The following is a 27,957-nucleotide window of genomic DNA, read 5'->3' as shown; positions in this document are numbered from 1 at the left end:
TAGTTTATTAATTCTATTTTACAGTACAGGGACAGAGCACGTGCTAATAACATTATACACAGTAACAGAGAAACGGGCAGCTTTGCTGTGACAGACAAACACAACATTACATAGGTGATTATGACATTGTTAGGTGAGAAGTTTGTCGAGGATGTTATTGGACACTTAACACACAGATCAAATTCTCTCTGCACTATTTTAACAAAGATGTTAAAAAGCACATTAAGCCTCTGTATGCTAACAATACGAACACTAATTCCCAGCGTTATGAGACTGACACTGCATCTTAGCCGAAGCTTAAGGAGCAAGGATCCTTCTTACTCTTCCAGAGTAGGGATGTGGGTGCTATGGGGACAGAGGGCCTTTCAGGTATGTCAGCCTGAACCTTCTTGTCGCAGATTTTAAAAAAGCCACATTAAAATGCTGGGGTACTGCTCCACTAGGGCTGGGCTGGGCCTCAGCACCTCACTCAAGCGGACTTTCAAGTCTGAGACTAGACAGAGTGTCGGCAAGCTATTCGACCGCAGAGGGGGGTCAGAGTCGAGGCAGATTCTGTCCTTACCTGGTGTCTAGCACAGACAAGAGATTGAACTTGAGATACTGCTAATCTGTATGAATCGATGCAACACCTGATCAACACCCTTATCAAACCGAGCTATCAGAGGCACTGTTAAAACATGATTTACATTTGGCAATCAAAGGTATTAAGGGATATGGGCCATAGGCAGGTATATGGAGTTCGATCACAGATCAGCCATGATCTTATCAAACGGCGGAGCAGGCACGAGGGGCTAAATGGCCTACTCCTGTTCCTATGTTCATAAAGATTGAGTTTTACGGGAGACACCATATGTATTAAATGGGAGAAATTCCAAACAATCTTGCTTTGTATTAAGCTGCAATGCTATGTACAAACCATTGAGAAACACTTATAATCAAGGCCACTGGTTTGCAGTCTTCACAGAAAAACTGGTGGAATCATGGAATACAATCCTCAAAACCCTGGAATCCCATACAGTAGAAACAGAATTTGATCTATTCCATCTTGGTAAACCAGCAATCCTGTTCATTATACTCAGAGAGCCGCCTCTTACCCTATTATAGCTGCTGAATCATGATACAATAAAAGACAGCGGCAGAACTGGATACACCACCAAATTTAGCAGACCAGTGGCATAGACCTAGTGGGGCATCAGGGGAGGGTCATGACCCCACCCCCCGCAATCATATTGAGGTTAGCCAATGCGCCTCCATTGCGCCCACATCGATTACCCGTCTTTTGCCTCCAAGTCTGCGCGTTTTCCCGGCTCAGCCTGCGGACTAGACAAGTCGACATTCCCCGGTACCCGGCTCCGTCCCCTTCCTGCCAGGCCGGTCAATTCTTGCGTTTCACGCCCCACCCCCCCCCAAGTCAGCCAAACCGAGCTCGGCCACAAACATTCTGCTTCCTGGGTGGCAGGATTTCAAATTGGGGCTCCTGAGGACATTAGGGGGGGGCACTATAATCCTATTGAGTGCTCCTGGTATGGAGTCCCTCTCAGCGGGAGAGTGCATTCAGAAGCAACAACTCTTTGATTTTTCTACATCTGTTGTTAGGTTTTCTGTACTATTGGCTGTTTCTTAATAAAATAACCCTGTTGCAATAAGTGTATTATTTTCCTTTGGGAGATTTACTAGAATGATTCCAGGGATGAGGGGCTTTAGTTACGTGGATAGACTGGAGAGGCTGGGATTGTTCTCCTTGGAACAGAGAAGGTTGAGGGGAGATTTGATCGAGGTGTTCAAAATCATGAAGGGTCCACGCAGAGTAGATAGAGAGAAATTGTTCCCATTGGTGGAAGGGTCAAGAACTAGAGGACATAGATTTAAGATGATTGGCAAAAGAACCAAAGATGACATGAGGAGAAACTTTTTTTTACACAGCGAGTGGTTAGGATCTGACACTGACTTTTGGGATTTAGCACAGGGGGGTCCCCTGGAGAGTGTCAATATTTGCAAAGGTCCCTTCCAGCACCCAAGAGAGCTAGACAGCCCAAAAGCCAGTAGGAATATCATTTGAAAGGGCCCACTCCCTTCACGGGCTTTCAAACATCTCCCGATAGGATCTGTAATCCTTTAATTTAGAACTGTTGACAGTAATAGAAGTTAATTCTCATGTCAGCTTGATTCAGGCTGACTCCCCAGTTTATTACCGAGGGAGTGTTGCACTGTCTGAGGTACCGCCTTTCAGATGAGACGTTAAACCGAGGCCCAGTCTACCTGTTGGTTTGGATGTAAAAGATCCCATCGCACTGTTTCAAGTACAGGGAGCTCTCCCAGTATCCGGGCCAATATTCCACCCTCAACCCTACATTACAACAGTGACTACAATTCAAAAGTACTTAATTGGCTGTAAAGTGCTTTGGGACGTCCTGAGGTCAAGAAAGGCGCTATATAAATGGACATCTGTCTTTCTTTTAACTGACCCCCACCAACAAGGAGATTAATTGGTTATTCTTCCCCTTTGCTGTTTGTGGGACCGTAGCGTGTGTTAACTGGCTGCAGCGTTTGCCTAAATTACAAAGTGACTGCACTTCTAAAGTAATTAATTCGTTGTGAAGCACTTTGAAATGTCCTGAGGCACTGATAAGGCGTTATATAAATGCAAGCTCTTTCTTTACAGTGCTACCAAATGTGCAGACATTGAAAATTCCACATGGAATAATTTCTCCAATCAGTCTGCTATATCCCTTGCGACTTCTGTTCTGCAACAGTGCACCTCGTCCAACGGTCAGGACAACGGCCGATCGTCCGCATCGCATTCTAAAAACTCATTGAGAAAAACCGACAGTGCTGAAAGTGGGCTAAATGCAGATGCCCCACCTGACCGCACTTTAAGCGGGAAGCTGCCAGCTCAGGCAGCAACTCTTTTCCCTGGCATGACAGCACTTGAAGTCACACATCGTCACGGACTTGCTACAGGAGTCCGAATCCAAACCGCTTCCGATTCCGACTTTGCAAAGTGTTTACCAATTTGAACGTCAAGACATTCTGTACCGTGGCACGTCTTATTCTGCACCTCCCTCCTCCTCCTCCTCCCCCCACCCTGAGTGCTCCCAGGCTGGCGTCGGTTCCACAGACGCCATGTGTCCTCCAGTACCTCCCTGAAAAGGGCAGGGGAGGGGAGGGGAGGGGGGGGAATTCTTCTCATACCAGTCTGGACAGTGAGTGTCGAGGGGCTGTTAAACCATTGCTGGGAGATTGTGGGGGAGGGGGCTGGGTGGGAGAGGAGGGAGAGATGGGGGCAGAGTCCAATCCCGTACTCAACCCGACATTCACAAAGACGTTTCAGTCAGAGTGGCTTTTGACACGCTCCTTAAAACCTACCTCTTTGACCAAGGTTTTGGTTACCTGTCCTAATATCTCACGTGGCTTGGTGTCAGACTTTTTGAAGTGCCTTGGGACGTTTTACTACGTTAAAGGCTCTATATAAATGCGAGATGTTGCTGATCAGAAGCAGGAACCCTATTTTGATTTTATCCTGTCTAAATCTAGTGGCACGGAGATGGGGAGGAGGGGGGGCTGGAGAAAGAGAGAAACGGAGACCTATTGTAGGCCTGGCTGAGATCAGCTAACTCAGCACAGATTAGAAAACCCAGTTATTTTTAACCAACTTTATATACATAACAAAAAAACTTTATACATTGCCGTTATTTACAAAACAAGGCGCCATAAATATAAGGCAGTCACTAATAAATCCAATTGGGAATTCGGGAGAAACTTTTTTAATCAGAGAGTGGTTGGAATGTGGAACTTGCTACCACAAGGAGTGGTTGAGGCAAATAGCATAGATACATTTAAGGGGAAGCTAGATAAACACATGAGGGAGAAAGGAATAGGAGGATATGCTGATAGGGTGAGATGAAGTAGAGAGGGAGGGGGCTCGTATAAATACCGGCATGGACCTGTTGGGCCGAATGGCCTGTTACTGTGCTGTACATTCTATGTAATTCTACGTGACATATACTTTGATGCTGATACATAGTATTAAAAAATAACACAACGTTCTCCATCTCTCAGCACACCCTTCACCTCGCTGAACACGTGCCTATCAAGACATGGCTGAAGCGGCCAGGCTAGTTCACAACCGACAACAACGGAGTGACTTCACTCAGCCCCATCGTCGCTGCTGAGCTGGCGGACGGGAATTCAGTCATCGTCGCAGTAAGGGATATGGAACAAAGGCGGGTTGAATGGCAGAACAGGCAGGAGGGGCTGAATGGCCTCCTCCTGTTCCTGTGTAACGAGGGTTGCTCAGAGAGTGATTAGAATGTGGAACTCGCTACCACAAGGAGTAGTTGAGGGGAATAGCATAGATGCATTTAAGGGGAAGCTAGAGAAACACATGAGGGAGAAAGGAACGGAAGGATCTGTCGATGGGGTTAGCTGAAGGAGCTCGTGTGGAGCATTAACATTTGTTTATGGGCGACGGACGACTTCGATACTCTTTACATTCACTTGCCTTGTTTGTTTGCTTTTTTGTTTCTTTTAAATTCCTCGGTAGAAGACGAGGAGAGGGACGAACTCGGCTCTTTCCCGCGATGTAGAAATGATATTTTAAATGCAGTAAAGTCGTTTAAACGCAGCCGTTTTTGTTTTTTTAAAAAAAAAGCGTGCGTCGCGCGAGGTCCACCGCGCGCTCCCTGACGTCACCGCGCTCCCACGTCACCGCCCGCTGCTGCTGCTCGTGCTGCTTCCGCTCCCGCTGCTGCTGCTCCCGCTGCTGCACCTGTCTTCGTAGATCGCAATCTCGATCTAAAAGCAAGGGGTGGGGTGGGGTGGGGAGGAAGGGGGGGGAGCTGAGTTAAGGAAGAACGGACCCAGGCCCGAGAAGCAGGGCCTGCTGTGTTACTTTTTGAAATGTAACGGGAAACGTCTCCGTCTCCGCCTCCCAATCTCCTGTCTCTCACCCACGCGGCCATTCTCCATGAATAGCAGGCTATTCAACCGTGAGGGGTTGGGGGGGGGGGAAATCACAGCAGGGGAGATTTCCCCCCTCCTGTCTCTCGCCCACGTGACCATTCTCCGTGAGGCTATTCAACCATGTGGGGTGGGGGGAAAATCACAGCAGGGGAGATTTCCCCCCTCCTGTCTCTCGCCCACGTGACCATTCTCCGTGAGGCTATTCAACCATGAGGGGTGGGGGAAAATCACAGCAGGGGAGATTTCCCCCCTCCTGTCTCTCGCCCACGTGACCATTCTCCGTGAGGCTATTCAACCATGAGGGGTGGGGGGAAAATCACAGCAGGGGAGATTTCCCCCCTCCTGTCTCTCACCCACGTGACCATTCTCCGTGAGGCTATTCAACCATGAGGGGTGGGGGAAAATCACAGCAGGGGAAGATATCCCCCCTCCTGTCTCTCACCCTTGCGGCCAATCTCCACGAATAGCAGGCTATTCGACCGTGGGGGTGAAATCACAGTGAAGGAAATTTCCTCCTCCTGTCTCTCCAAGAGGCACATTTGAGGGGGTGTACTCTTGTCGGCCGTGCCTCAGTGGGCAGCACTCTCGCTTCTGAGTCAGAAATTTGTGGGTTCAAGCCCCACCCTAGAGACTTGAGCGTAAAATCACTCTCAGTGCAGTGCTGTCGGAGGTGCCGGAGGACATGAACACTGGTATATAAATACAAGTTTTGCTTTTCTGGCCACTAGCCCTCAGATCAATCAGGAGCTGACCCTATCTACCTGTGTGCTTTTAATAGATAACCTGCTTTCATGGATTCTTTTTCCTCAGCCTTTTGATAATTAAGAATCTTAAGGAATGTGAAAAGATTAGTTGCGTAGTCTGGGCTTGTATTCCCTTGAGTATAGAAGATTAAGGGGTGATCTAATGGAGGTGTTTAAGATGATTAAAGGATTTGATAGGGTGGATAGAGAGAAACTATTTCCTCTGGTGGGGAGAGTCCAGAACAAGGGGGCATAACCTTAAAATTAGAGCTGGGCCGTCCTGGGGTGATGTCAGGTAACACTTCTTCACACAAAGGGTAGTGGAAATCTGGAACTCTCTTCCCTCAAAAAGTTTTTGAGGCTAGGGGGTCAATTGAAAATTTAAAAACTGAGATTAATAGATTTTTTTACTAGCCAAGGGTATTAAGGGATATGGAGCCAATGCAGGTAAATGGAGTTAATATACAGATCAGCCATGCTCATAATTGAATGACAGAATAGGTTCGTGGGGCTGAACGGCCTCCGCCCATTCCTATGTTTGGGCCCAGCAAGCCAATCCCTTATTGATAGGTTCTCCACCCCTCTCTGTCTCCACACATCCTTCAATCCCTAATCGCTGCAGAACCTACTTTTGTTGTACGATAAATGGTCTTCACTTATTTCACAAGTCCGCTACCCTATGGGATGAAAAAAAAACCCCTCCACGTGACTTCCCTCCCTACTCCATCTTGACTCATTTTTGTCCTGCGTATCCTGAGATTTGAGCCCCTCACTCCCGGGGCTGGAGCCCTTCACCTCAATGAGCAACTCGGCTAGGTCAACTTTGTCCATTGAAAACTTCAATTGGGTCTCCTCAACGTCTCTTTTCCAAAGAAATCTAGCCCAACCGGCTTAATCTTATCTCATATTTTAAATCCTGATACACTCAGGATTAACCTTCATCACTTGTCTCTCTTCCTCTCAAGGGCAGTAACATCCTTCCTATGATTAGATGGCCAGAGCTATACTCCAGGTGGGAACCGCCCAACTACTTATAAGGCAGCAAAGGATGCTTAAGTAGGGGCAACATATGTAAACAATCAACGTGACTGGCGGTACTGGATGGATGACTTCATAGTCCTATGAAGAATATAAAGGCAAACTCGGAGTTGGTGAAATGGAGATACATCTTTCATATACATAGAATTTACAGCACAGAAACAGGCCATTCGACCCATCTGGTTTACGCTGGTGTTTATACTCCACACGAACCTCCTCCCACCCCATCAGCATATCCTTCTATTCCTTTCTCCCTCATGTGTTTATCTAGCTTCCCCTTAAATGAATCTATGCTATTCACCTCAACTACTCCTCGTGGGAGCGAGTTCCACATTCTCACCACTCTCTGGGTAAAGAAGTTTCTCCTGAATTCCTTATTGGATTTATTACTGACTCTTATATTTATGGCCCCTGGTTCTGGACTCCCCCACAAGTGGAAACATCTTCTCTACGTCTACCCTATCAAACCCCTTCATAATTTTAAAGACCCTAAGGTCACCCCTAAGCCTTCTCTTTTCTGGGAAAAAAAGAGTCCCAGCTTGTTCAGTCTTTCCTGATAGCTGTACCCTCTCAGTTCTGGTATCATCCTTGTAAATCTTGCTTGCACCTTCGCCAGTACCTCTCTATCCTTTTTTTTAATATATAAATCGAGACCAATACTACGTAGTACTCTTAAGTGTGGTCTAACCAAGGTTCTGTATGAAAATATATATAAAAAGATATACACCCCCCCCACCCCACCCTATATAGCGGTCCCATCTATCGAGGCTGCATTGGGAGTTGAATTTCGTGAAAGGATACAACTCGTAGACCCCGCTCGATGGGGTCTGTAACCAACAGTCCTCGGGGGGCATAGATTTTCTCATTTTGTTCTTGAATGTATTTAGAAATCTTCTTTAAAACCTAAAATAAAAACACAAGAGACAATCGATTACTCCAGCCCCACTAGTGCAGCTCTCTAAGCCTGAGTTATACGCAAGTGAATCACCGTCAGTGAACCATTGTCGGGGCAACAGGGCCTCGGTGGCAAATTCCAAGCACGGCCATCCAGAGTTTCAGGGCTGGATATAGGAAGGACTATAAACCCTAAGCCCTGCCGAACAGTATCGCACATTAATCCAACCGTGTGTGCCTGCAATCAGGATGATAGTTACCTCATCTACTGCCAGTATTGGGTTTCTACTTAATCCGGCAATCACTTATTTCAATACAGAAACTTGCGAGTTCAGGTTTCCACCCACAACCCTTCTGGCTCAGTGGGTAACTGCATCACCTGTGGTACAGAGTTACACAAGGCCACACAAAGCCTCCGTGGTCAACCCTCTGGTTGGTGCTGCCGACTCTGGCTGGGATGGTGGTAGAAGAGTGATACAACTGGCCTCAGGTGGGGGGGGTCGGGGGGGGGGGGGTGAGGGAGGGAAATCAGCCAAAGCTTCTGATCCTGATCTTGCTACTTAGCAACGCTTGAAGGTGTGTGGCAAGGAGCAGTGAGAGTATTGCAAGAGGCCTCAGTATCCCCAGGTTGGGGGTGGGGAAAGCACAGACGGGGAGGTGCGTCTTATGTGAGAGAGAGAGTGTGCATGCACACGGACAGAATTAAGCTGGAGAAGGATAGCCTCCATGAACAAACACTGGCCCAGCAACGCTTACATATCAACACCCACTTGGCAAATCAAGTGTTGGAACCTCAATTGTCCTTCACCGTTTGTCAGGACTCCTGTAGCAGTTACATCTTGTTGGGTTAATGGACCTGGACCTCACTCTGCCTCGCACACACTAGGATCCCAGTCACGTGACGCCGTGGACTACTGCCACCTCAGGCCGCTGGTCCGGGGCAGCCTGGGAAGTGAGTCACCTTCAGAAGATCAGGTGCACCTCCAGGCTTCGACTGAACTAAGCGTTCCCAAAGCCGATTGCCTTTTCTTACATCGCAGTAGCATGCTGGCCTGAACCAACTTCAACAAGGAATCGACGGGAGGGGAAACTGAATGTCGACGAGTGAAGAGCCTAGGACCGTAGTCCAAACGTCCCCCGCCTCAGAGTCAGAATTCAATATAACCTTGAAGACAGTCAAGGGTTGGATCTATCCTGAACTGTTGGGTTCTGATCTTACGACCAGTTCAATGGCTCTTGGCCAGTCCAACCTACTTGGGTACTCTTTCCTTCCTAATCCCGTGGCACAGAGGGTTCCCAGATTTCATATCTCATATTGGCACTGCTATTCCTGGGGGGTTTTATGATTGGAGCCATCGTCACCTGTTGGGAGCTAATGTTGTCATCAGGTTTTCTTCCCCTCATCTATTCTGGTTCTGCATCATTTCAACTCTGTTTTGCATTGAAAATCTTTCATGTTAAAAAAAAAGCATGATCATCAGGGGGAGGGAACTACTACCTTTGTCAAACTCTACTCTAACACAAGACACTGCCCTCCGGAGAGAAGCGGGGGTGGGCCAAGACAATAAATGGGGGCAAATTTAGAGCAGAAAAACAAAAACCTACATTGTATATTTTTTTGACAAATGTAAGTGAAAGGTCAAGGCTGACAGTGTACACTGCCACGGTCAAACAGAATAGGAGGGAAGAAAAGGTAACAACATAGGAATTGCTAGATGAAAAATAACCAAGGTCCATTTAGTTCGCCTTCTACCACCCTGGTAGTTGCACGATACAACGATAATGGAGTTACTGACTAATCACAGCAATCAATCTCTCTCAATTAGTCTACAACAGACCCAGACATGAAGCGAGGGAAATCCCAGTGGTGGAGAGCTTTGGGAACTACAGGTCCAAAGTCACCTGTTCCTCCCGAGCCTGTTACACTCACCACACGTCATGTCTCAAATTACTCTTATAATCAAGAAGTCATCGCTAGGCTAGTGCAAGCTCGGGCTTTCGAAGCAGGAGGACTGTAGAAGGAAGGAAAGGCAGGGAGGCCACCAGTTCTGTCGTTTTCAGCTCTCGGTCCCAAGATATACCCAGCTGATCCCAAGACCAGTTCGGCCGGGAACCAACTCTCGAGTGTCTTTACTGAGTAGCTGATACGGGTTGTTTTAAATTCCAAATCCTAGGGTCAGGAGATTTGGGCATGGTCCCCAGGGGCTGCGCCCAACAGTCCAGGCCCCCTACACCTCCTCCATAAGCGACGGAGGGAGTGAGAGACAGCGTAGCAAGTTTCAGGGGTGTTTGCCATTGTTATTACAGTACATGGTTACCCTCTAGCAGTTGATAAGATTCAGGTGCCAAACAGTGAGAGCAAGCGCCTCTAATGGCTCAGTGGGTACATACATCGCCCAGTGTGAGCATCGGGCATAGCTGCCGTGCCACCCGTTGTAAACAGGCTGCCTACACTTCGCCCTTTATTGATATATGTGAGCCCCCCGCCCCCCCCCACCAGAAACAGCCGGCAGAGCTCCCTGTGAAACAGCCCAAGCTGGCACCCTGCTGATTAGAAAGTGGAAACATTTTACAAACTGATTACAGCAATAAAGTGTAATTAAGCGACTGATTGAATTGAAATTACACAGAAATCATCTTGTACTCATTACACTCAGGTCGGGGGGGAGGGAAGGGAAAGAACTGGGATCTTTTGGAATTTGCATATAAGCAGATGAGGGATAGTTAACTTCATTTAAATTAAAGCCCATTAAAAAAAAAAGTAACAGGCTTCATAAGCAAATCACCTTTGAACGATCCTAAATATTGAGGCTTCTAGAAATTTCTACAAGCGAGACTGATTGGATAACGCACGAGCGGAGAAAAGAAACTGTTTCCATCGTGAAGTGATTTTCAATATTCCAATCACTATGATTTTTTGTTGAGGTGGGAGGGGGTTAATACTTTTCTGGTACAAATTATTCATTGGCAAGAGTGGGGTCAGTCTGAACTTTCCTCCCTCGAACCTCCTAAGCTCTAAATATGCTCTCCCACTTACTCCTCTCTTCCACCACACACCCCCCACCAATCCCCATCTCATTGTTGGAAACAGGTCCAGGGTCTTGAACACAGTCTGGTTCACATGCCAGGTATGTACTGGTTTTTACACAGAGGGCATCAACAGCTGAGCTGAGTTCCCAGGAAGGATGGATGAGACCGAGATGCCGTAATGGGAAGGTGGCACGACTGGAAGGACGAAATCAAAACAGGCCGAAGGGCCTTCTTCGTCTAAAACTATCTTGTGAAATCCAGACCCTTCCCAAGTCTCTCTTTCCTACAACCTGCGAGGATTTTAAAACCCAAGCTCTTGTCAAGCTATCCACAGGTTTTTAAAAAGCTTGGCCTCACTCAACCACTACTTCTTGATCTAATCTCGTCTTCTACTCGAGTCTTGGAGATGTCCTCGATTACAGGCTTTGGCCCTTCGCTCAGGTTTCCCAATAAGACACCACTTCCACCAAAGCTCAAGACCAATTGCCCAGTCAGAGCAAAGCAGGTCAGATCCTCCCCAAGGGAAGAATCACGAAAAAGCCCAACTGAACAGGGAACTATCAGGAAAGCACAGAGGAGCGTATTGTCTGCGCCAGAGAACAAAAAGGGCGTGGTCCATTTAAATCATGCTAATTAACATTTTGCGATAATCGCCAAGGCAACTGTCCATCATCATCGGTTAAACAGAGGTTATCCTTCAGGAAAATATTATCACACGTTGGTTGCTGCACAGCTGTGCTTTGGTAGCTAAAGTAGTAGCTCAGAGCAAAAATAAATCAATGCATTTTTATCAAGGAGCAGACACTTGTACCAAACACCTCAATCATTTTAAAAGGTAAATGATTAATGCTTGATCTCATTCCCAGGCTACAAAAACTTGCATTTATATAGTGCCTTTAACGCAGCAAAACATCCCATAGCCCTTCACCGGAGCATTATCAGACAAATACTGACACTGAGCCAAAGTAGGAGGCATTAGGACAGGCGACCAAAAGCTTGGTGAAAGAGATAGGTTTTAAGGAATGTCTTAAAAGGAGGAGCGAGAGGTAGAGAAGTGGAGAGGTTTAGGGAGGGAATTCCAGAGCTTAGGGTCTAGGCAGCTGAAGGCACGGCCGCCAATGGTGGAGCGAAAGAAGCGGGAGATGCACAAGAGGCCAGAATTGGAGGAACGCAGAGTTCTCGGAGGGTTGTAGGGCTGGAGGAGGTTACAGAGATAGGGAGGGGGCGAGGCCATGAAGAGATTTGAACACGAGGATGAGAATTTTAAAATCGAGGCGTCGGTGGACCGGGAGCCAATGTAGGTCAGCGAGCAGAGGTGGTGATGGGTGAACGGGACTTGGTGCGAGTTAGTTCACGGGCATAGCATTGGACGAGATAAAGTTTATGGGAGATGTGGGACTGGCCAGGAGGACTGGAACAGTAGAGTCTGGAGAAAACAAAAGCAATGCAAAAGGATCATTAATGTTTGTCCTGATGCAGAGGTACAACTCCTCATTGGTGCTGCCACTCACCCTCCAGAAGGTTTCACAGATCAAACCTTCTGGGTTGCAGTCTCCACAGACTTGGTTATTTCATGCTTCTGACAGCATTCCCATCTGTCCTGCAATGTAAAGGGGGTATTTATATTTTAATTTCTCAAGAGGAGGGCAGCAATGCTCAGGCACCAATTATTGCCCATCCCTAGTTGGTTCGCCTTCTACTAATCATTTTTACAACTGAGTGGACGCTTCAGAGGGCATTAAGAGTCAACCACGCGGTGTGTGCACATGTAGGCCAGACCAAGTAGAGGTAACAAGTTGCCTTCCCTGAAGGACATAGTGAACAGGTTGTGTTTTTACAACAATCTGCCAACATTCTAGTGCCAGTCCATAAATTACCAGATTTATTCAATTAGTGGAATTACTGGTTGGGCCTCAGCTGGAGTACTGTGTCCAACCGTTGTTACAAAGAGCCGGCACGGGCTCGATGGGCCGAATGGCCTCCTTCTGAGCTGTAACCGTTCTATGAATTCTGGGCATCCCACTTTAGGGAGGCTGTCAAGGCCTTGGAGAGGGTGCAGAGGAGGTTTATGAGAACGGTACCAGGGTTGAGTGATTTCAGTTATGTGGAGAGACTGGAGAAGCTGGGATTGTTCTCCTTACAGCAGAGAAGGTTAAGAGGAGATTTGATAGAGGTGTTCAAAATGATGAAGGGTTTTGATAGTGTAAGTAAGGAGAAACTGTTTCCAGTGGCAGGAGGGTCAGTGACCAGAGGACTCAGATTTAAGATAATTGGCAGAAGAACCGGGGGGAGATGAAGAGACATTTTTTTTAACGCAGCGAGTTGTTATGATCTGGAATGCGTGCCTGAAAGGGTGGCGGGAGTAGAGTCAATAGTAACTTCCAAAAGGGAATTGGATAAATACTTGAAAAGGAAAAATTTGCAGGGCTCTGGGGAAAGGGCAGGGGGGAGTGGGACTAATTGGATAGCTCTTTCAAAGAGCCGGCACAGGCACGATGGGCCGAATGGCCTCCTTTTATGCCGTAACCATTCTATGATTCTAAGCAACTAAATGTTTAACCATCTCCTCGCTCACTAGTCTTCGAGCCTGACCACCCTTTTAAACAAAAAACAACCAACTTTTCTAAAATTTCAGATATACAACCTGTTAATTATATTCAGCTTATGAAAAACAAAAATGCTTCAGCTTGGCTTTTTAGCCTGGATTTAAAACCTTACTTCTCAAAAGAAGGGGAAAAAAAACACACGTTCTCATGCAGATTGTGTTTTCATCAACAATGGCCGTCTGTTTTCCGGAGAAAGATGAGTCGCTGTAAAGCAGACCAAACGGGCTACTTTACACCCATTACCGTTGCCTCTTGCTGCCTACAGTACGCATCAATGAGTCAACAGCCTTCTCCAGTAACTCCGCCATTAAGTAGCTGTGAGACAGCTCCATGAATATCAGTAAGGAGCAGCTCAACCGTGACTGCCCGACTGGTGCCCAGCATTAACGAATTCCATTTGATCAGGACAGGCCGTCTCCAGGGGCCAGACGTGAAGAATTCTGGTGTCATCGTAGGCCCAAGAGGTAGCGCGCAGACTCAACTGGGTGTCAACCAGCAAACACCTGTCTGTCACGCACCATGGCTCAGCCAAGCACGCGAGCTCCTCGGCCTTGTTGCATTGTAACCATGCCTGGATAGACAATCCTCTGTTTCTTTTTTTTTATTATTCGTTCATGGGATGTGGGCTTCGCTGGCGAGGCCGGCATTTATTGCCCTTGAGAAGGTGGTGGTGAGCCGCCTTCTTGAACCGCTGCAGTCCGTGTGGTGACGGTTCTCCCACAGTGCTGTTAGGAAGGGAGTTCCAGGATTTTGAGGGATGGGGAAGAAAGGAAGGGAAGAAACGATTAACCGTCTCCTCACCTGACCTTGTTCCAACCTCCTCCTCCTCCTCCTCCTCCTCCTCCTCCTTCTCCTCCTTCTCCTCCTTCTCCTCCTTCTCCTCCTTCTCCTCCTTCTCCTCCTTCTCCTCCTCCCTCTACCCAGGCCCAGGGCAAGATCAGTAACTTGCTGTGCCAGGGATCAAAGATGTAACCCCAATCCAGTTCCGAAGCAATGCAGTAGTACGAAGGACTTCACCATTGGCTACTTAGTCCAAACAGTGGAGATACTCTCCATCAAAATGAGATTTAGGTCAGGCAGGAAGATCTCAGGTAACTGGCTGAAAAATTAAAGGGAGTCCAGATTGTCTGAACCTGCTCAGCACAATACAGTGAAACCTGTAAATTACAGACACCTTAGGGATTGGCATCAGTTGTCCTTTTTTCTTTTTGCAGGTGTTCTTATTTTCAACATGGTCGTTGCATGTACGGTAAAAAGTTTCAATGGAATGGGGAGTTCTTTACCCAGCATCCATATCGGTAGAGAAACCCACTCGGCCCCCGGGACCGAACGGTTTCTCTACCGCCTCACGCTGACCGGCAAACACTGACCTCATGAGTATTTGGGGGCAGAAAGGAAACAAGCTTCAAGGGGAAGGGCCAGTGATCCCGACTCAGTGAACGTTCCAGATACAGCAGCGTTGCAGCAGGCTGTGTGTCCCATCTTTTAACTTGGAAAAGGTACTTGGTGCACGTAAGGCTGTCCGTAGTTTGTGTAATTTTCTAGGGTCCGTGTTTTCAGAATGCCTCTGGTATATTTTACCATGCAAGTTATTTAGGACTCTCAATAAGTGCCTGTTTTTTGGGAGTGTCCATTTATACAGGTTTCACTGTATATCGATCCTGGACTCTAAACACCAGTCAATATTTGTGTCCATTTGGTGAATTTTATGCTCAAGTTGCAGGGCCATGGGGAAAGTGCGGGAGAGTGGGGCTAATTGGCTAGTTCTTTCAAAGAGACGGCATGGGCACGAAGGGCCGAACGGCCTCCTACTTTGCTGTAAGATTCTACGAAGGGACGTGAGTCCTGGGAATGGAACTACTTTCCCACCCTGGCAACCCAGTGCCAGCACCAAGGACTCGGTCAGGTACGACACAGTCAAATGCAGAGTAAAGCTCCCTCTGCACTGCCCCAAAAATACCTCAACCCCAACCTCATGTTTTACATTTCTCACATCAGCTGTCCTGTAGCCTCTCTGTGCAAGATTGATAAATCAGTGTCAAATTGGGGCCATGCCAATGTAGAACGGGATAAAGGCTAATTTACAGTTGAGTCTAATGACCAACATGGGAGACTATCACCACACCAGCCTGGGCTGGATCTGAAACCGTGTCAAAGAGTTGAAAGGCCAGCATTTAACTCACAGCAGCACCCAGTCCAGTACTCACTATCGTCACTGATTCACCAGCTATTTTACTCAGTCGTTATCTCTATGTAGAATAAAATGAGGCTTCTGAAGGTCCCTACGATACCTTTTCATATCGAGTCTCCATACACATGAAGATGACGTAGGCTGTAACACAAGCCAGGCAGCCTTCGAGGTAAGACGATCCTCCAATCTTCTCTGCTTCAGCATAGTAATTGTTTAAGGTCTTCACTGTTTCTTCAAAGTAGTGCCTTTCAACCTGAAATGTAGATGAATTAGCAACAGATCATTTTGGAGCCTCAACAACTCTCTTCCTTCATCGTCGCTGGGTCAAAATCCTGGGCCTCCCTTCCTAACAGCACTGTGGGAGAACCTTCACCACACGGACTGCAGCGGTTCAAGAAGGCGGCTCACCACCACCTTCTGAAGGGCAATAAATGGAAGACACCTAGCCTTCACTGGCCAATTCACCGTGAACAAGGTAAGGACCATGCATCTGTGGCGGAACTGGCAGCAAGCTCCCCATAGCATAGCTTGTTGAGCTCAAACATATTACCGACCGAGAGATCATTCTATTGGTGCAATGGAAAACCTACGGGCATTTTCACTGATGGAGAGGAAGTCTCTTTCCTTCTGTGTTGAGGGCCTTTTCTTCAGACTCTCTGATCTGCATCTAAGATACACAGGAAGATAGGAACGTACAGGGTAGGGAGATAGGAACGTACAGGACAGGAAGACCATTCAGGGTCTATCTGACCAGTCCCAATGTTTTGGAAATATCATAGCCCCCTCTATCAAATTTTTCATCAGGTACTTATCCAACTTTCTCTCGAATGTGCTGATAATAATCAGGCCCCACTTGCCTTTCCTGGGCAGCGATGAGATTTACAGAATCTCAGACCAGGGGAATCTGATGCATCAACTGCAGAAACCCAACATTTTGCTGTTAACTTGGCTTTTAATGAACAGTCAGCTGACTGCATGAGGGAAACCAAGTGTCCAAGCCTTAACCACTTCAGTTCCACAGGGGCACCTAACTGAAACGGTTTAGTTGAACAGATTGGACGCTCGCTGGGTCTCCTACAGTTTAAGAGGTTAAAAACAGACATCATCTGTTTAGTGATCAATCCTTGTAGATCTACTTTGGCCTGTGTGCTGTTTAGTACAGGAGAGGTCAAAAGGAATCAGCTCCCACAATGGCTCACTGGGGTAAGGGGACCACCTGCTGTAATAACTTTACCATCGAGACCAGAAAGGTCCTAGGGGTTTATACCCAATCTGTACGGAGTTAGCTGATCTCAGCCAGGTTGGCACTGGGGGCGAAGGGGGGCTACGAATGGCCTCAGTGCCCTCGAGCTCGAGAGTTCAAAAAGAAAAATCAGCCATGATTCCTGCCTCCAATCACTAATAGCTTTAAAAAAATCTGCAGCAAATTACTGTTTAGCAAATCTAAGAAATTTTAGCAATGCAATTCTCAAACTTAATAATTCTGCTTGGGAGCTACAGACAAACTTTTTTTTTAAGAAAAAGTTGGAAACAAGTTTTTTTTTTAAAATTTGTGCCAAGCCACATGGGGACTATCACAGGACACTGTCAGTGGCCACCGGATGTGACATTTTTCAGTGCCAACTCAAACATCTAGGTAAATTGGTGACCAAAGTGATGATTAAACGGAGGCCTGTAGTAACATAACTTGGCAGCAAAACTGAGGGGCTCAGGCCTTTGAAGTTTATGATCTCAATAAGGAATCCATTAGTTTGTCAGGACTGAAAAAATTTGCAATTAGTCAGTTGGGTCTGTGATTTGCTTTCAGTCTGATTAATTCAGACCTGATGTGCTCGGCCCCTGTAAATGGACAGCCTCAGAGTCTTTACCATCATTGCACAGGAAAGCAGTGTGGAAGGAACCTTAGTGCATGGTCAGTGATATGGAGAGTTAGAGCAGTCACTATGGAGTACGGGGCACAGCAGGGTACACAAGTTAGAAGTTAGCAAAGTAGAGCTCTCTTCACCTGAAGGGCAAGAGAGTTGTGGAATTAGTCACTGGTGAAGACTGCCGAAACAGACAAGTATATAGGGTCATATGAGAGAGAGAGAGAGCGAGAGAGCGAGAGAGAGCGCGAGAGAGCGAGAGCGCGAGAGCGAGAGAGAGCGCGAGAGAGAGAGAGAGCGCGAGAGAGAGAGAGAGCGCGAGAGAGAGAGAGAGCGCGAGAGAGAGAGAGCGCGAGAGAGAGAGAGAGCGCGAGAGAGAGAGAGCGCGAGAGAGAGAGAGAGCGCGAGAGAGAGAGAGCGCGAGAGAGAGAGAGCGCGAGAGAGAGAGAGCGCGAGAGAGAGAGAGCGCGAGAGAGAGAGAGAGGAGAGAGAGAATGAGAGAGAGCGAATGTGAGAGCGAATGAGAGAGAGCGAATGAGAGAGAGAGAGAGAGAGAGAGAATAAGAGAGAGAGAGTGAGAATGAGAGAGAGAGTGAGAATGGCATGAAGGCCTACTGAGAGAAACAGTGAGAAAATGGGTTTGAGACAAGAGGGAATCTGGAATGAAAAGGGATTGAGGGATATTGTGAGAAAATGATATTGAGATGAAAATGGAAGGCCTCTTTGGGCCTAATGGCCGATCCCTCTTTCGAAAATGATGCTGCAAAGGAGTTATTAAAACCACACTCCAAGTCTGTGCCCAAAAGTCTCTTCCAGAATACTAAGACCCTGGGTGCAGGTGAGATTCTACCAGTCCTTGTGTGGTCTCCTCTGTTCTCCTCATTGGGGGTTTGGTGAAGGGGGGAGGGGGCACCAAGGTCTCTTTGGGGTCAAGTTGGCTCCAACAGGAGGCAGCTGCTGATGGGGGATTGGAACAGAGCTGCTGCTCGGTGACAGGCTCAGTAATCCTATTCCTGTGCCAGGCAGGCCCAGGACCCCCGTTTGTCGCAGGCCAACCAGTTTGGCTCACTAATGGAATATCTGGATGGGTACATCTGTCGCAGCGGGGGGGGGGCGGGGGGGGGGGGTGCTGGGATTTTCCCCACCTGGCTCCCTATATCTCCGCAAAGCAATGCCCTAACAGGTCTCAACTGGACAAGAAGCAGCAAACTCATAGTACTCAGTAACTCCACTAGTTAAACTTCAATGGTATCCCTAAACACATCTGGGGCCCCTGACCAATGCCAACCTGAATCTAACTTCTTCAGACTTAGTTAAGTGGGACAGGCCCCCAATATCGGGTACATAGAAACTCAACATGGGTGGGATTCTCAGTAACTTGGTTTGGAGACTTTCAACCAGCGGGATATGGTTGAAGCTAAGCTTCAGTAATAACTCAATGCACAGCCTGGTATGGGGCTGGCCTAAGCAGGCCAGGAAGGATTCCTGGGTCTGCCTGAGCCAGCCGGATGCGGCCGAGGCCTCCGTGCCCACTCCCAACCATTGCCCAGTCACCCCTGCAGGAAGTGCACACTGCGACTGGGCAAAGGCAGGACTTGGCTCAACACGCTCGAGTGACCCACTGGCATTCTCTCCCTAGGGTTGCGGCAGAAGTAGGGATGCCAGTGTCATTGGAGCCGAGTCCCATTGCGGAGGGGCAAGGAGAATAAACAAACTGGAAAAGGGAGGGAGCAAAAGGGAGGGAACAAGGAACGTATCAAGATGTCAAATTGCTTCTCAAAGTATTCCATTACCTCAAGGACTTTGTGAGGCAAGCCTGTGGCAGGCAGTTCTTCCACCCCACAACCCCACAAGATATCAAGATATCAAACCATCGGGGCTACGATACAAGAGCTGGCAGGTTATTTGACCATGGGGTGAATCACAGCCGTATCTAAACCCGTCCTGAGGCACTGACCGCACCTGGACTTTCTAGCAGGAATCACTGGGTAACGATTTCCAGGAGGAAAAGCCAGCTGTTTTAGGAACATAGGAACAGGAGTAGGCCATTCAGCCCCTCGAGCCTGTTCTGCCATTCAATTAGATCATGGCTGATCTGTATCTTAATTCCATTCACCCACCTTTGTTCCATTTCCCTTAATCCCCTTGCCTAACAAAAATCGATCAATCTCAGTTTTGAAATTTGCAATTGACCCCCAGCCTCAACAGCTTTTTGTGGGGGGGGGGGGGAAAAGAGTTCCAGATTTCCACTCCCCTTTGTGTGAAGAAGTGCTTCCTGACATCACCCCTGAATGGCCTAGCTCTAATTTTAAGGTTATGTCCACTTGTTCTCGAGTCCCCCCCACCATCAGAGGAAATAGTTTCTCTCTCTCTACTCTATCAAATCCTTTAATCATCTTAAACACCTTAATTAGATCACCCCTTAATCTTCTATACTCAAGGGCTTCTTCCCCCCCGCCATCTGGCCCAGGGCACTGAGGTCAATAACACCCCAATTTCTACGGCAGTGATTAGCTACCTCAGCACAAACCAGGAATCAGAGAGGGTCAAGAACTGGGACCAGTCCTCAAATTGAACTCATTCCATGTAACACATCACTTCAGTTAAGATGGCACGTAGAACGGCTGCCAAACCGCTCCTACAATCAGCACAGTCAGGCCGACGCCAACTCTCCTTTCCCCCAGTCAGTTTCTGTTCAACATTAAGCTCCTCAGCCCGATTCTCTGTGCTGACAAATTAACCTGCAGCACAGGCGTTATCACTAGGATTTCAGTAAAGTGCAGAGATGTATGTGCACTTTTTCTACTATAGCCATTTGTACACTCAGGAATACAATTCTAGATTATATTATTCCGTACTTGGGTTGTGTGCGTGGAGAGAGTTTGAGAATTTGAATTTAGTTTTTTTAACAAAAAAAATCTGGAAATAAAAGGCTGGTCTCAGTAAAAGTGACCACGAAGCTGTCGGATTGTCGTAAAAAACCAACTGGTGCATTAACGTCCTTTAGGGAAGAAAACCTCCCGTCCTTACCTGGTCTGGGCCTACAGGTGACTCCAGTCCCACACCGTGATTGACTCTTAACTGCCCTCTGAAGTGGTCCAGCAAGCCACCCAGTTATATCAAACCACGAGTGGTTCAAGGCGGCGGCTCATCACCACTTTCTCAGGGCAACGAAGGATGGGCAATAAATGCCGGCCTTGCCAGCGACGCCCACGTCCCCAGAATGAATATTGGGGGAAAAAAAAGTATTTTGAGCTGTGTAACACTAGGTTTTGGTGGTCTGTCAATGGCGGTGGGAGCAATTCAAAATGAGGAATTAAGAGCGTCGTAAAAGTAACGTATTGCACATGAGGTGCGGCTTATCCTGTACTGCTACCGATCCAATGAACAAGCCCAGATTCCCCCTGCATTGCAAACTAAAGGATAACAATTTTAAAATACCCTGCTTTCCAACTCTGGCGGGAACTTGGATTGAAACTGGCACAAGATGCCATCCGTGTAGTCTCGCTGGATGAAGACCTTTGTTGCCAATGAGGCGTTCGGCCGTAACTCCTGAAGGTTGTGCACCTGGAAGTGAGAGAGAACCACGTGTGAGTAAAGGTGATGCAGGGCCAACAGTCACAGCCTCAAGTAAAAGTATACGGGTAGCTTAGGAGAGTGACAGTTGGCACGTAATCGGAAAATGGCGGCCCTCGCAAGATTTAGCCCAGAATCTCAACCCTACTCTCGAAGAAGAGCTCGCTCTTTCTCTTGCCTGTCCCCGAAAATCTCACATCAGTAACTGGGATTATCTTTTGGAAGGTTGGATGAGGAGAGCGAGAGAGGGGCAGAGAGATGCCTTCAAGATGCAAATTGATGTTCAGAATCAATAGGACATCACTCCCTTCCCTCGACTTTCCCCATGGCGCCATTTCACTGTTCCCAACTGGAAGAGCAGGTTTGCTGGGCTCATTTTCGGGTCTTGGCGTTAGGAGGCGGGCGGGTGGAAAGAAAAGGGGGAAGAACACATCTCCAACGTTCCACTTCCCCATCAAACCATCAGAAAGAAAAGAGAGAAAGAGAGAGAGAGAGAAAAAAAAAAAGAGCTATCTGATAAAGACAAACGTTACTGGGAGCTCTCTTCTGGAGATTTTTTACCGTTGCCCTGAATTCAGCGCTGAACCAACTGGGCTATCGACAGGTGATGCAGATTGCGATGAGTATTTATAGCAACCCCAATGGAAGGTCCAATCTGATCTGCAGTTAAATTTAACTCTCTAAAGGGCAAGTCTACAGTGACAATTCACAACAAGAGGAATTCTCCTGCTCCCCACCCCATCGATTACACACAGTGGAACTTCACCAACCAATGTATGAAGTGGTTGACTGGTGAATTTTTTTTTTAGAAGTATCATTTTAAAGAAAGAACATGCATTTATATAGCACCTTTCACGGCCTCAGGACATCCTAAAGCACTTTACAGCCAATGAAGTTCTTTTTGAAGTGTAGTCACTGTTGTAATGTAGGGAACGCGGCAGCCAATTTGTGCACAGCAAGATCCCACAAACAGCAATGTGATAAATGACCAGATAATTTTTTTTTTAATGATGTTGGTTGAGGGATAAATATTGGCCAGGACACCGGGGGGAACTCCCCTGCTCTTCAAATAGTGCCATGGGATCTTTCACATCCACCTGAGGGGGCAAACGGGGCCTCGGTTTAACGTCTCATCTGAGAGACGGCACCTCCGACAGCGCAGCACTCCCTCAGAATTTTGAGTGATAAACGTTGGGATAGGGTTCTCCAGTCCTCCAACAACTTGCCCACGTGGCCACCCTCCATTTGCGAGCCTGGACAGCGATTGTCGGTAGACTACTTATCCCTTGAGAGGAATCACAGCAGTTCACGAATAGCAATCAGGAGGGGGAAGCCTTGGCTGTTATGCCCCCTCCCTACCTGTCCCAGGGGCAGTGAGACCAATCGATATCCCCAGTACCACAGCCCGAGATCAGCGATCAAAACCGAGACCTTCCAAATCCACGTGGCTCGGTGCCACACGGAGTCCCCTCCCTTTAAAAGTTTCCCACTCCCGTTGGGGGTGCCTTCTCTCCCTCTCCCACCCCCTTCCGTTTTACACAATGGGGTGCAACAAAATTGCGTATTCATTTTTCAAAAATTGATCGCTCAATTTCACACCCCCCCCTCCAAAACCCCGCTTTCGCCTACAAAAAATAAGTCACTGCACTTCAAAGTAAGTGAATCAGTCCGGCTTTTGTTTACATGATAAGTCACTACATTAATACAAACAATCCTTTTCTGTAAGATGCCTACACAAGTCATCGACATGACACATTGTAAACCGATATTTGTAAAAGAAAAATAATCAGAACTAATCTTGCAGAAAATTTGAATTAACGATGGAGATCACTTTATTCTACAGAACAAATTAGAATCTACCATCTAATATCTGACCACGAGTTCTCATGCAAATTTTTTTTAAAGCAGTTATGTGCAATTAAAATTTTAATTGAAAATTAAGTTTCTTTTTTTAGAAAATGTCTTTAGAGAGCCAGAGCATTGCAAAGTTTTACCTATGATTTAAAAATAGATTACGTTTTCAATTAGCCCCACTGTGTTCGTAAGACGTCAGCCGTTCAGTGGGCAGCACACTCACCTCCGAGTCAGAGGGTTTTGGGTTCGAGCCCCACTCCAGAGACTTGAGCACATATTCCAGGGCCTCCCTGTACACGGACGATGTCACCGTTTTCGGCTCCGATCAGCGGTCTAGGGGCATCCGCGACCGTTTGGAGCTGGCCTCGGGGTGGGGGGGGCCAGTGTGAACCGAGATAAGAGTGAGGCCACGTTCCTTGGCAGGTGGGAGACCCGATCCTTTGTCCCCTTCACCGTCAGGTCCGACTACCTCAAGGTGCTGGGGATCTGGTTTGGGAGGCCCCTGGCCCGCACGAAAACGCGGGAGGAGCGGATCGCCAAGACCAAAACAGAAGCTTGGTATGTGGGTGGGGCGATCCCTCTCCATAACTGGCAGGAACCAGGTGATAAGGTGTGAGGGGCTCGCGGTGTTGCTCTAGGTGGCCAGGGTCTGGCCCATTCCATGCTGCTCCACCGTCACAGTCACCCGAGCTAGCTTCCATTTTGTCTGGAGGACCAAGGTAGAACGCGTCTGCAGGGTCACCATGTACAAGCCCTCAGACAAAGTTGGGGGGGGGGGATCCTGATGGCCACTTTTGTGTATGGCTGCCTCAGGACGCGTGTAGGGTCCTTGTACACAAACATCAAGTGTCACTATGTGCTGAGTTTCTACCCGTCCAACACACAGAGAAGGCTGGGTCGGGCCACACTGGCCGAGCAGGTGCAGGACGTGAAGTCCAGCTGGACCGTTCACCCACCCACCAACCCCCCAAGTTGGAGAAGTTCCTGAGGACGAACCTCTTCAACCACAAGACAATCGGACAGTGGTTGACACGAAACATCCTGAGAGTCCTGCAAGGAAAGGAGGGTGGACTCTATCGTGCTTTTCCCCGAACAGGTGGTCGATGCCATTTGTCAGAACGTCTCGTCGCCAGAACTGACCAACAGGCACCAGGACGTAGCCTGGATGGTGGTGAGAAAGGCCCTCCCCCCCAGTGCGGTCCATCCTACACGCACGGAATCTCAGCACCACCATGAGCTGCCCTCGAGGCTGCGGCAGGGAGGAGACCGTCATCCAGCTCCTGATGGACTGCGCCCCTTCACACAGAGGGTGCGGAGAGAGATGCGTTGGTATCTGTCCAAGTTCATCCCCAACAGCTCGGTAACACAGGACGCTGTGCTCTACGGGCTGTTCCCCGGGACACACACCGAGACCTGTATCACCTGCGGCTAGAAGACCATCAACTCCATGGAGACCCTTTGGTCCGCCCGAAACCTGCTGGTCTTCCAGCTGAAGGAGCTGTCCACGACCGAGTGTTGCCGACTGGCACAGTCCAAGGTCCAGGAGTACGTGCTGCAGGACGCACTGAGGCAAGGTGCGACCTTTGCAAAGGCTCTATGGGGAAAGGCTACCGTACAAAGCCGTCCCATATTGTATTATACAGAATGTATTAGAAAATATGTACTGTGTTTTAAAATTATAACAACGAAAACATAGTGTATACCATCTGTACTGTTTTGCTTTGAACTGCTGTGCGGCATTTTGTGCCCTCTATTTGAACTGTGTGTAAACTGCGTGTATCTTTAAATTTTATGAAATAAAGTTTATTTTGAAATTTAAAAAAAAATCGAGGCGGATACTCCAGTGCAGTACTGAGGCAGCGCTGCACTGTCGGAGGTGTCGTCTTTCAGATGAGAGGTTAAACCGAGGCCCCGTCTGCCCTCTCAGGTGGACGTAAAAGATCCCATCGCACTATTCAAAGAAGAGCAGGGAAGTTCTCCCCGGTGCCCTGGCCAATATTTATCCCTCAACCAACATCACTAAAACGGATTATCTGATCATTTGTCACATTGCTGTTTGTGGGATCTTGCTGTGTGCAAATTGGCTGCCGCGTTTCCGACATTAAAACAGTGACTGCACTTCAAAAGTACTTCATTGGCTGTAAGGCGCTTTGGGAGGTCCTGAGGTCGTGAAAGGCGCTATATAAATGCAAGTCTTTCTTTTCTTCTTAACATCTCCTACTCTCATTTATTTGTTCCCTGGAAAGGACGCTCTCCTCTCCCAAGTTTTCCGTTCCTCTGATAATCAGGAGGCTTTTTGACCCAAACTCGGCATTGCCTAATCACTAATTCCCAGTTTACCTCGTCTTCCCTTTTGTTCCTGTCAACCTTGGTGGTGTCCTGTACATTGGATCTTCCTTCTCTAAGCTCTGGCTCCAAATGTTCTTCCTCCTCCCTGTGCTGAACTCGAGCTTAATGCACCGCATTCACACTAATGCATTTTTCCAGTACCTCAAACTGTGGAGCTCCTCATTACGGACTCTCAAAACCCAACTCTGGTGTTGCAAATCACAGTTTCTCGATTCTTGCTCAAATAAGCAATCCTGACTTGGAAATGTATCGCCGTTCCTTCATCGTCGCTGGGTCAAAATCCTGGAACTCCCTTCCTAACAGCACTGTGGGAGAACCTTCACCACACGGACTGCAGCGGTTCAAGAAGGCGGCTCACCACCACCTTCTCAAGGGCAATTAGGGATGGGCAATAAATGCCGGCCTCGCCAGCGACGCCCACATCCCATGAACGAATAAAAAAGAATTGGTGATCTCCTCCGCTATGGGCCTTGACTTCAGTTCCTCAATTTAAAAAACTCATGAACATATGAATGGAATATAACACCTGATCGCTTACAAACTTAATTCTGTAAACATCCACAGTCAAAGGCCACAGTAACATGCAGAAGCACCAACATCTCCCCCTTTCCCCTTGGCTCAGTGAGTAAATGCAGCACATCATATACATCGAGTAAGTTGCTGGTCTGTGCTGTTAGCTCAACACAACCAGTCAGCCTCAGCATCCATGGTCCCACAGATGAGTACGACACAGCCTGTGCTTGCAAGGGGGGCTAAATTCAAAATTAATCTGTGAACTACCTTCCACCCTCTAAACTTGAGTTCATCCAAAACTCTGCTGCCCGTATCCTAACTCGCACCAAGTCCTGTTCACCCATCACCCCCTGTGCTTGCTGAACTACATTGGCTCCCAGTCTGGCAACACCTCGATTTTAAAATTCTCTTCCTCAATGGCCTCACCCCTCCCTATCTCTGTAACCTCCTCCAGCCCTACAACCCTCACATCTCTGCGCTCCCCAATTCTGGCCTCTTGTGCATCCCCGATTTTAAACACTCCACAGTTGGCGGCCGTGCCTTCAGCTGCCTAGGACCTACGTTCTGGAATTCCCTCCCTAAACCTTTCCGCCTCTCTACTTCTCTCTCCTCCTTTAAGACGCTCCTTAAAACCTACCTCTTTGACCAACCTTTTGGTCACCTGTCCTAATATCTCCTTATGTGGCTCGGTTTCAAATTTTGTTTGATAATCGCTGTGAAGCGCCTTGGGACGTTTTACTATTTGCTAAATAAATGCAAGTTGTTGAAACAATATTGCAGCGAGTGAGTGATCAATCTATGGAACAGGCTCCCTGGTTTGCGGGGGCGGAGAAACTAGAACAGTTCTTTTAGAAACAAACATTTTGGGATACAGTGCATGGTTGAGGGATAAATACTGGCCAGGACACCGGGGAGAACTCCCCTGCTCTTTATCAAATAGTGCCATGGGATCTTTTACATCCACCTGAGCGCGCAGACAGGGCCTGGGTTTAACGTCTCATTTGAGAGACGGCACCTCCGACAGTGCAGCACTCCCTCAGTACTGCGCAGGGAGCGTCAGCCTAGATTTTGGGCTCCACTCTCTGGAGTGGGACTTGAACCCACGACCTTCTGGCTCAGAGGCAAGAGTGTTACCCACTGACTCGGTAAAGGTAAAGCAAGTCAAATTTGTGACAACTGCAAACCTTGGCTGTATCCCCAGTCTGTATTGTGCAGACTGAGCCAGATGGCTACGCCTTCATCCATATGTAACCCTATCTGCCAATCATTTATACACGTAGAAGATGATGCAAAAGCTGCATTAGGAATGACTTAAGAAGTCATTTAAGGATAAAGAGTTTGATGAAAAGCATTGTGTAGATATAAATCTTCACAGCATAAGCATAAAACCACCGAGCAGTGCACTGCCCACATTTGGAGTTAAAAGAGCAGCTGATTCAACATTTACTATTTATTGCCAGAAACAGCTTTTGAACGGAAGGATTTTCTTTAAAAAAAAAGCATGATTGCTACAAACACTCTACTCCTATTGATCACATGCACCCGTACCAGAGTACAAAGGTCATGTTGTTCCCACATTTCACTAGTCTGCTCTCCCTTTGTGTTGTAAACAGTTACTGTGCCATTCTCTCTCCCCGAACCCTTTAAGCAAAAGCTGTTTGTTTTAAAAAAAGAGGAATTGCTTGCTAACCGCTGGAGACACATCATTCCTTTATATCCCTGCAGCAATTAAATCAGGTCCATCAGGGAGTGGCCGATGCACCATAATAAATGAAAAAAAATTAATGCACAGGTGCGCAAAACATGCATTTTAAAAATTTAAATAATGTGCAATTTTTTTTAAATAAAAAAAGCAATCACAGCGTGCACGATTTGTTTTATCCAAAGGCCGCACCTTTGGATTGAGTCCCAAGCAATGGGGTTTAGAATGAGATTGTCTCCGTTACGAGAGCTCTTATCCCCGGTTGTGTGTGTAGCTTCCTCTCGCATGCAATGGGCGGGGATGCCCTGCTCGCTATCGATGTGGGAGGGTGGGGGTTTTTTTTTTGATGTTGTTGTCAATGAATGTGCAATTCGCATTTTGCACTCGCGAGGTTGCAATGAAGGGAATGCACCGGCCGTTTTCTCTTTGTGCGAAAAGCAAAATGCTTCCTTACCTCGGTCATCTCCGCACCGCAATCCCCAGGCCCGCCGCCGCTTGCAGCTCGCCCTCCTTCGCCGCTGTGCGTGATTGACAGGCGAGGGCTGCACCTGCACCAAACTCCAGGGGACTCCGGCAGCCGCTCTGATTGACAGCCGCACCTGTCCCGGATTCCCCCCCCCCCCCCCCTCCCGGG

General features: G+C 47.8%; 1 protein-coding gene across 2 annotated transcripts; it reads right to left on the bottom strand.

Annotated features, from left to right (window-relative positions):
- Positions 1 to 27,957, bottom strand: LOC137340273 (golgin subfamily A member 7B-like). Of its 2 annotated transcripts, none has more exons than XM_068002693.1 (5): positions 27,778 to 27,957; positions 20,771 to 20,896; positions 15,565 to 15,717; positions 7,545 to 7,646; positions 1 to 2,802 (listed from the first exon to the last, which is right to left on the bottom strand). In XM_068002693.1, the coding sequence occupies exons 1-5, from the start codon at positions 27,784 to 27,786 to the stop codon at positions 2,722 to 2,724; spliced, it is 471 nt and encodes a 156-aa protein (XP_067858794.1). In that variant the 5' UTR covers positions 27,787 to 27,957; the 3' UTR covers positions 1 to 2,721. The 2 variants fall into 2 exon arrangements, with proteins under 2 accessions (XP_067858794.1, XP_067858793.1); XM_068002692.1 differs by lacking the exon at positions 1 to 2,802 and adding an exon at positions 3,655 to 4,794.

This window comes from Heptranchias perlo, chromosome 21 (assembly GCF_035084215.1).
Source record: "Heptranchias perlo isolate sHepPer1 chromosome 21, sHepPer1.hap1, whole genome shotgun sequence".
Classification (NCBI taxonomy): Eukaryota; Metazoa; Chordata; class Chondrichthyes; order Hexanchiformes; family Hexanchidae; genus Heptranchias; species Heptranchias perlo.
Note: the sequence above shows the minus strand (reverse complement) of the source record. Positions and strands in the feature narration are given on the sequence as shown.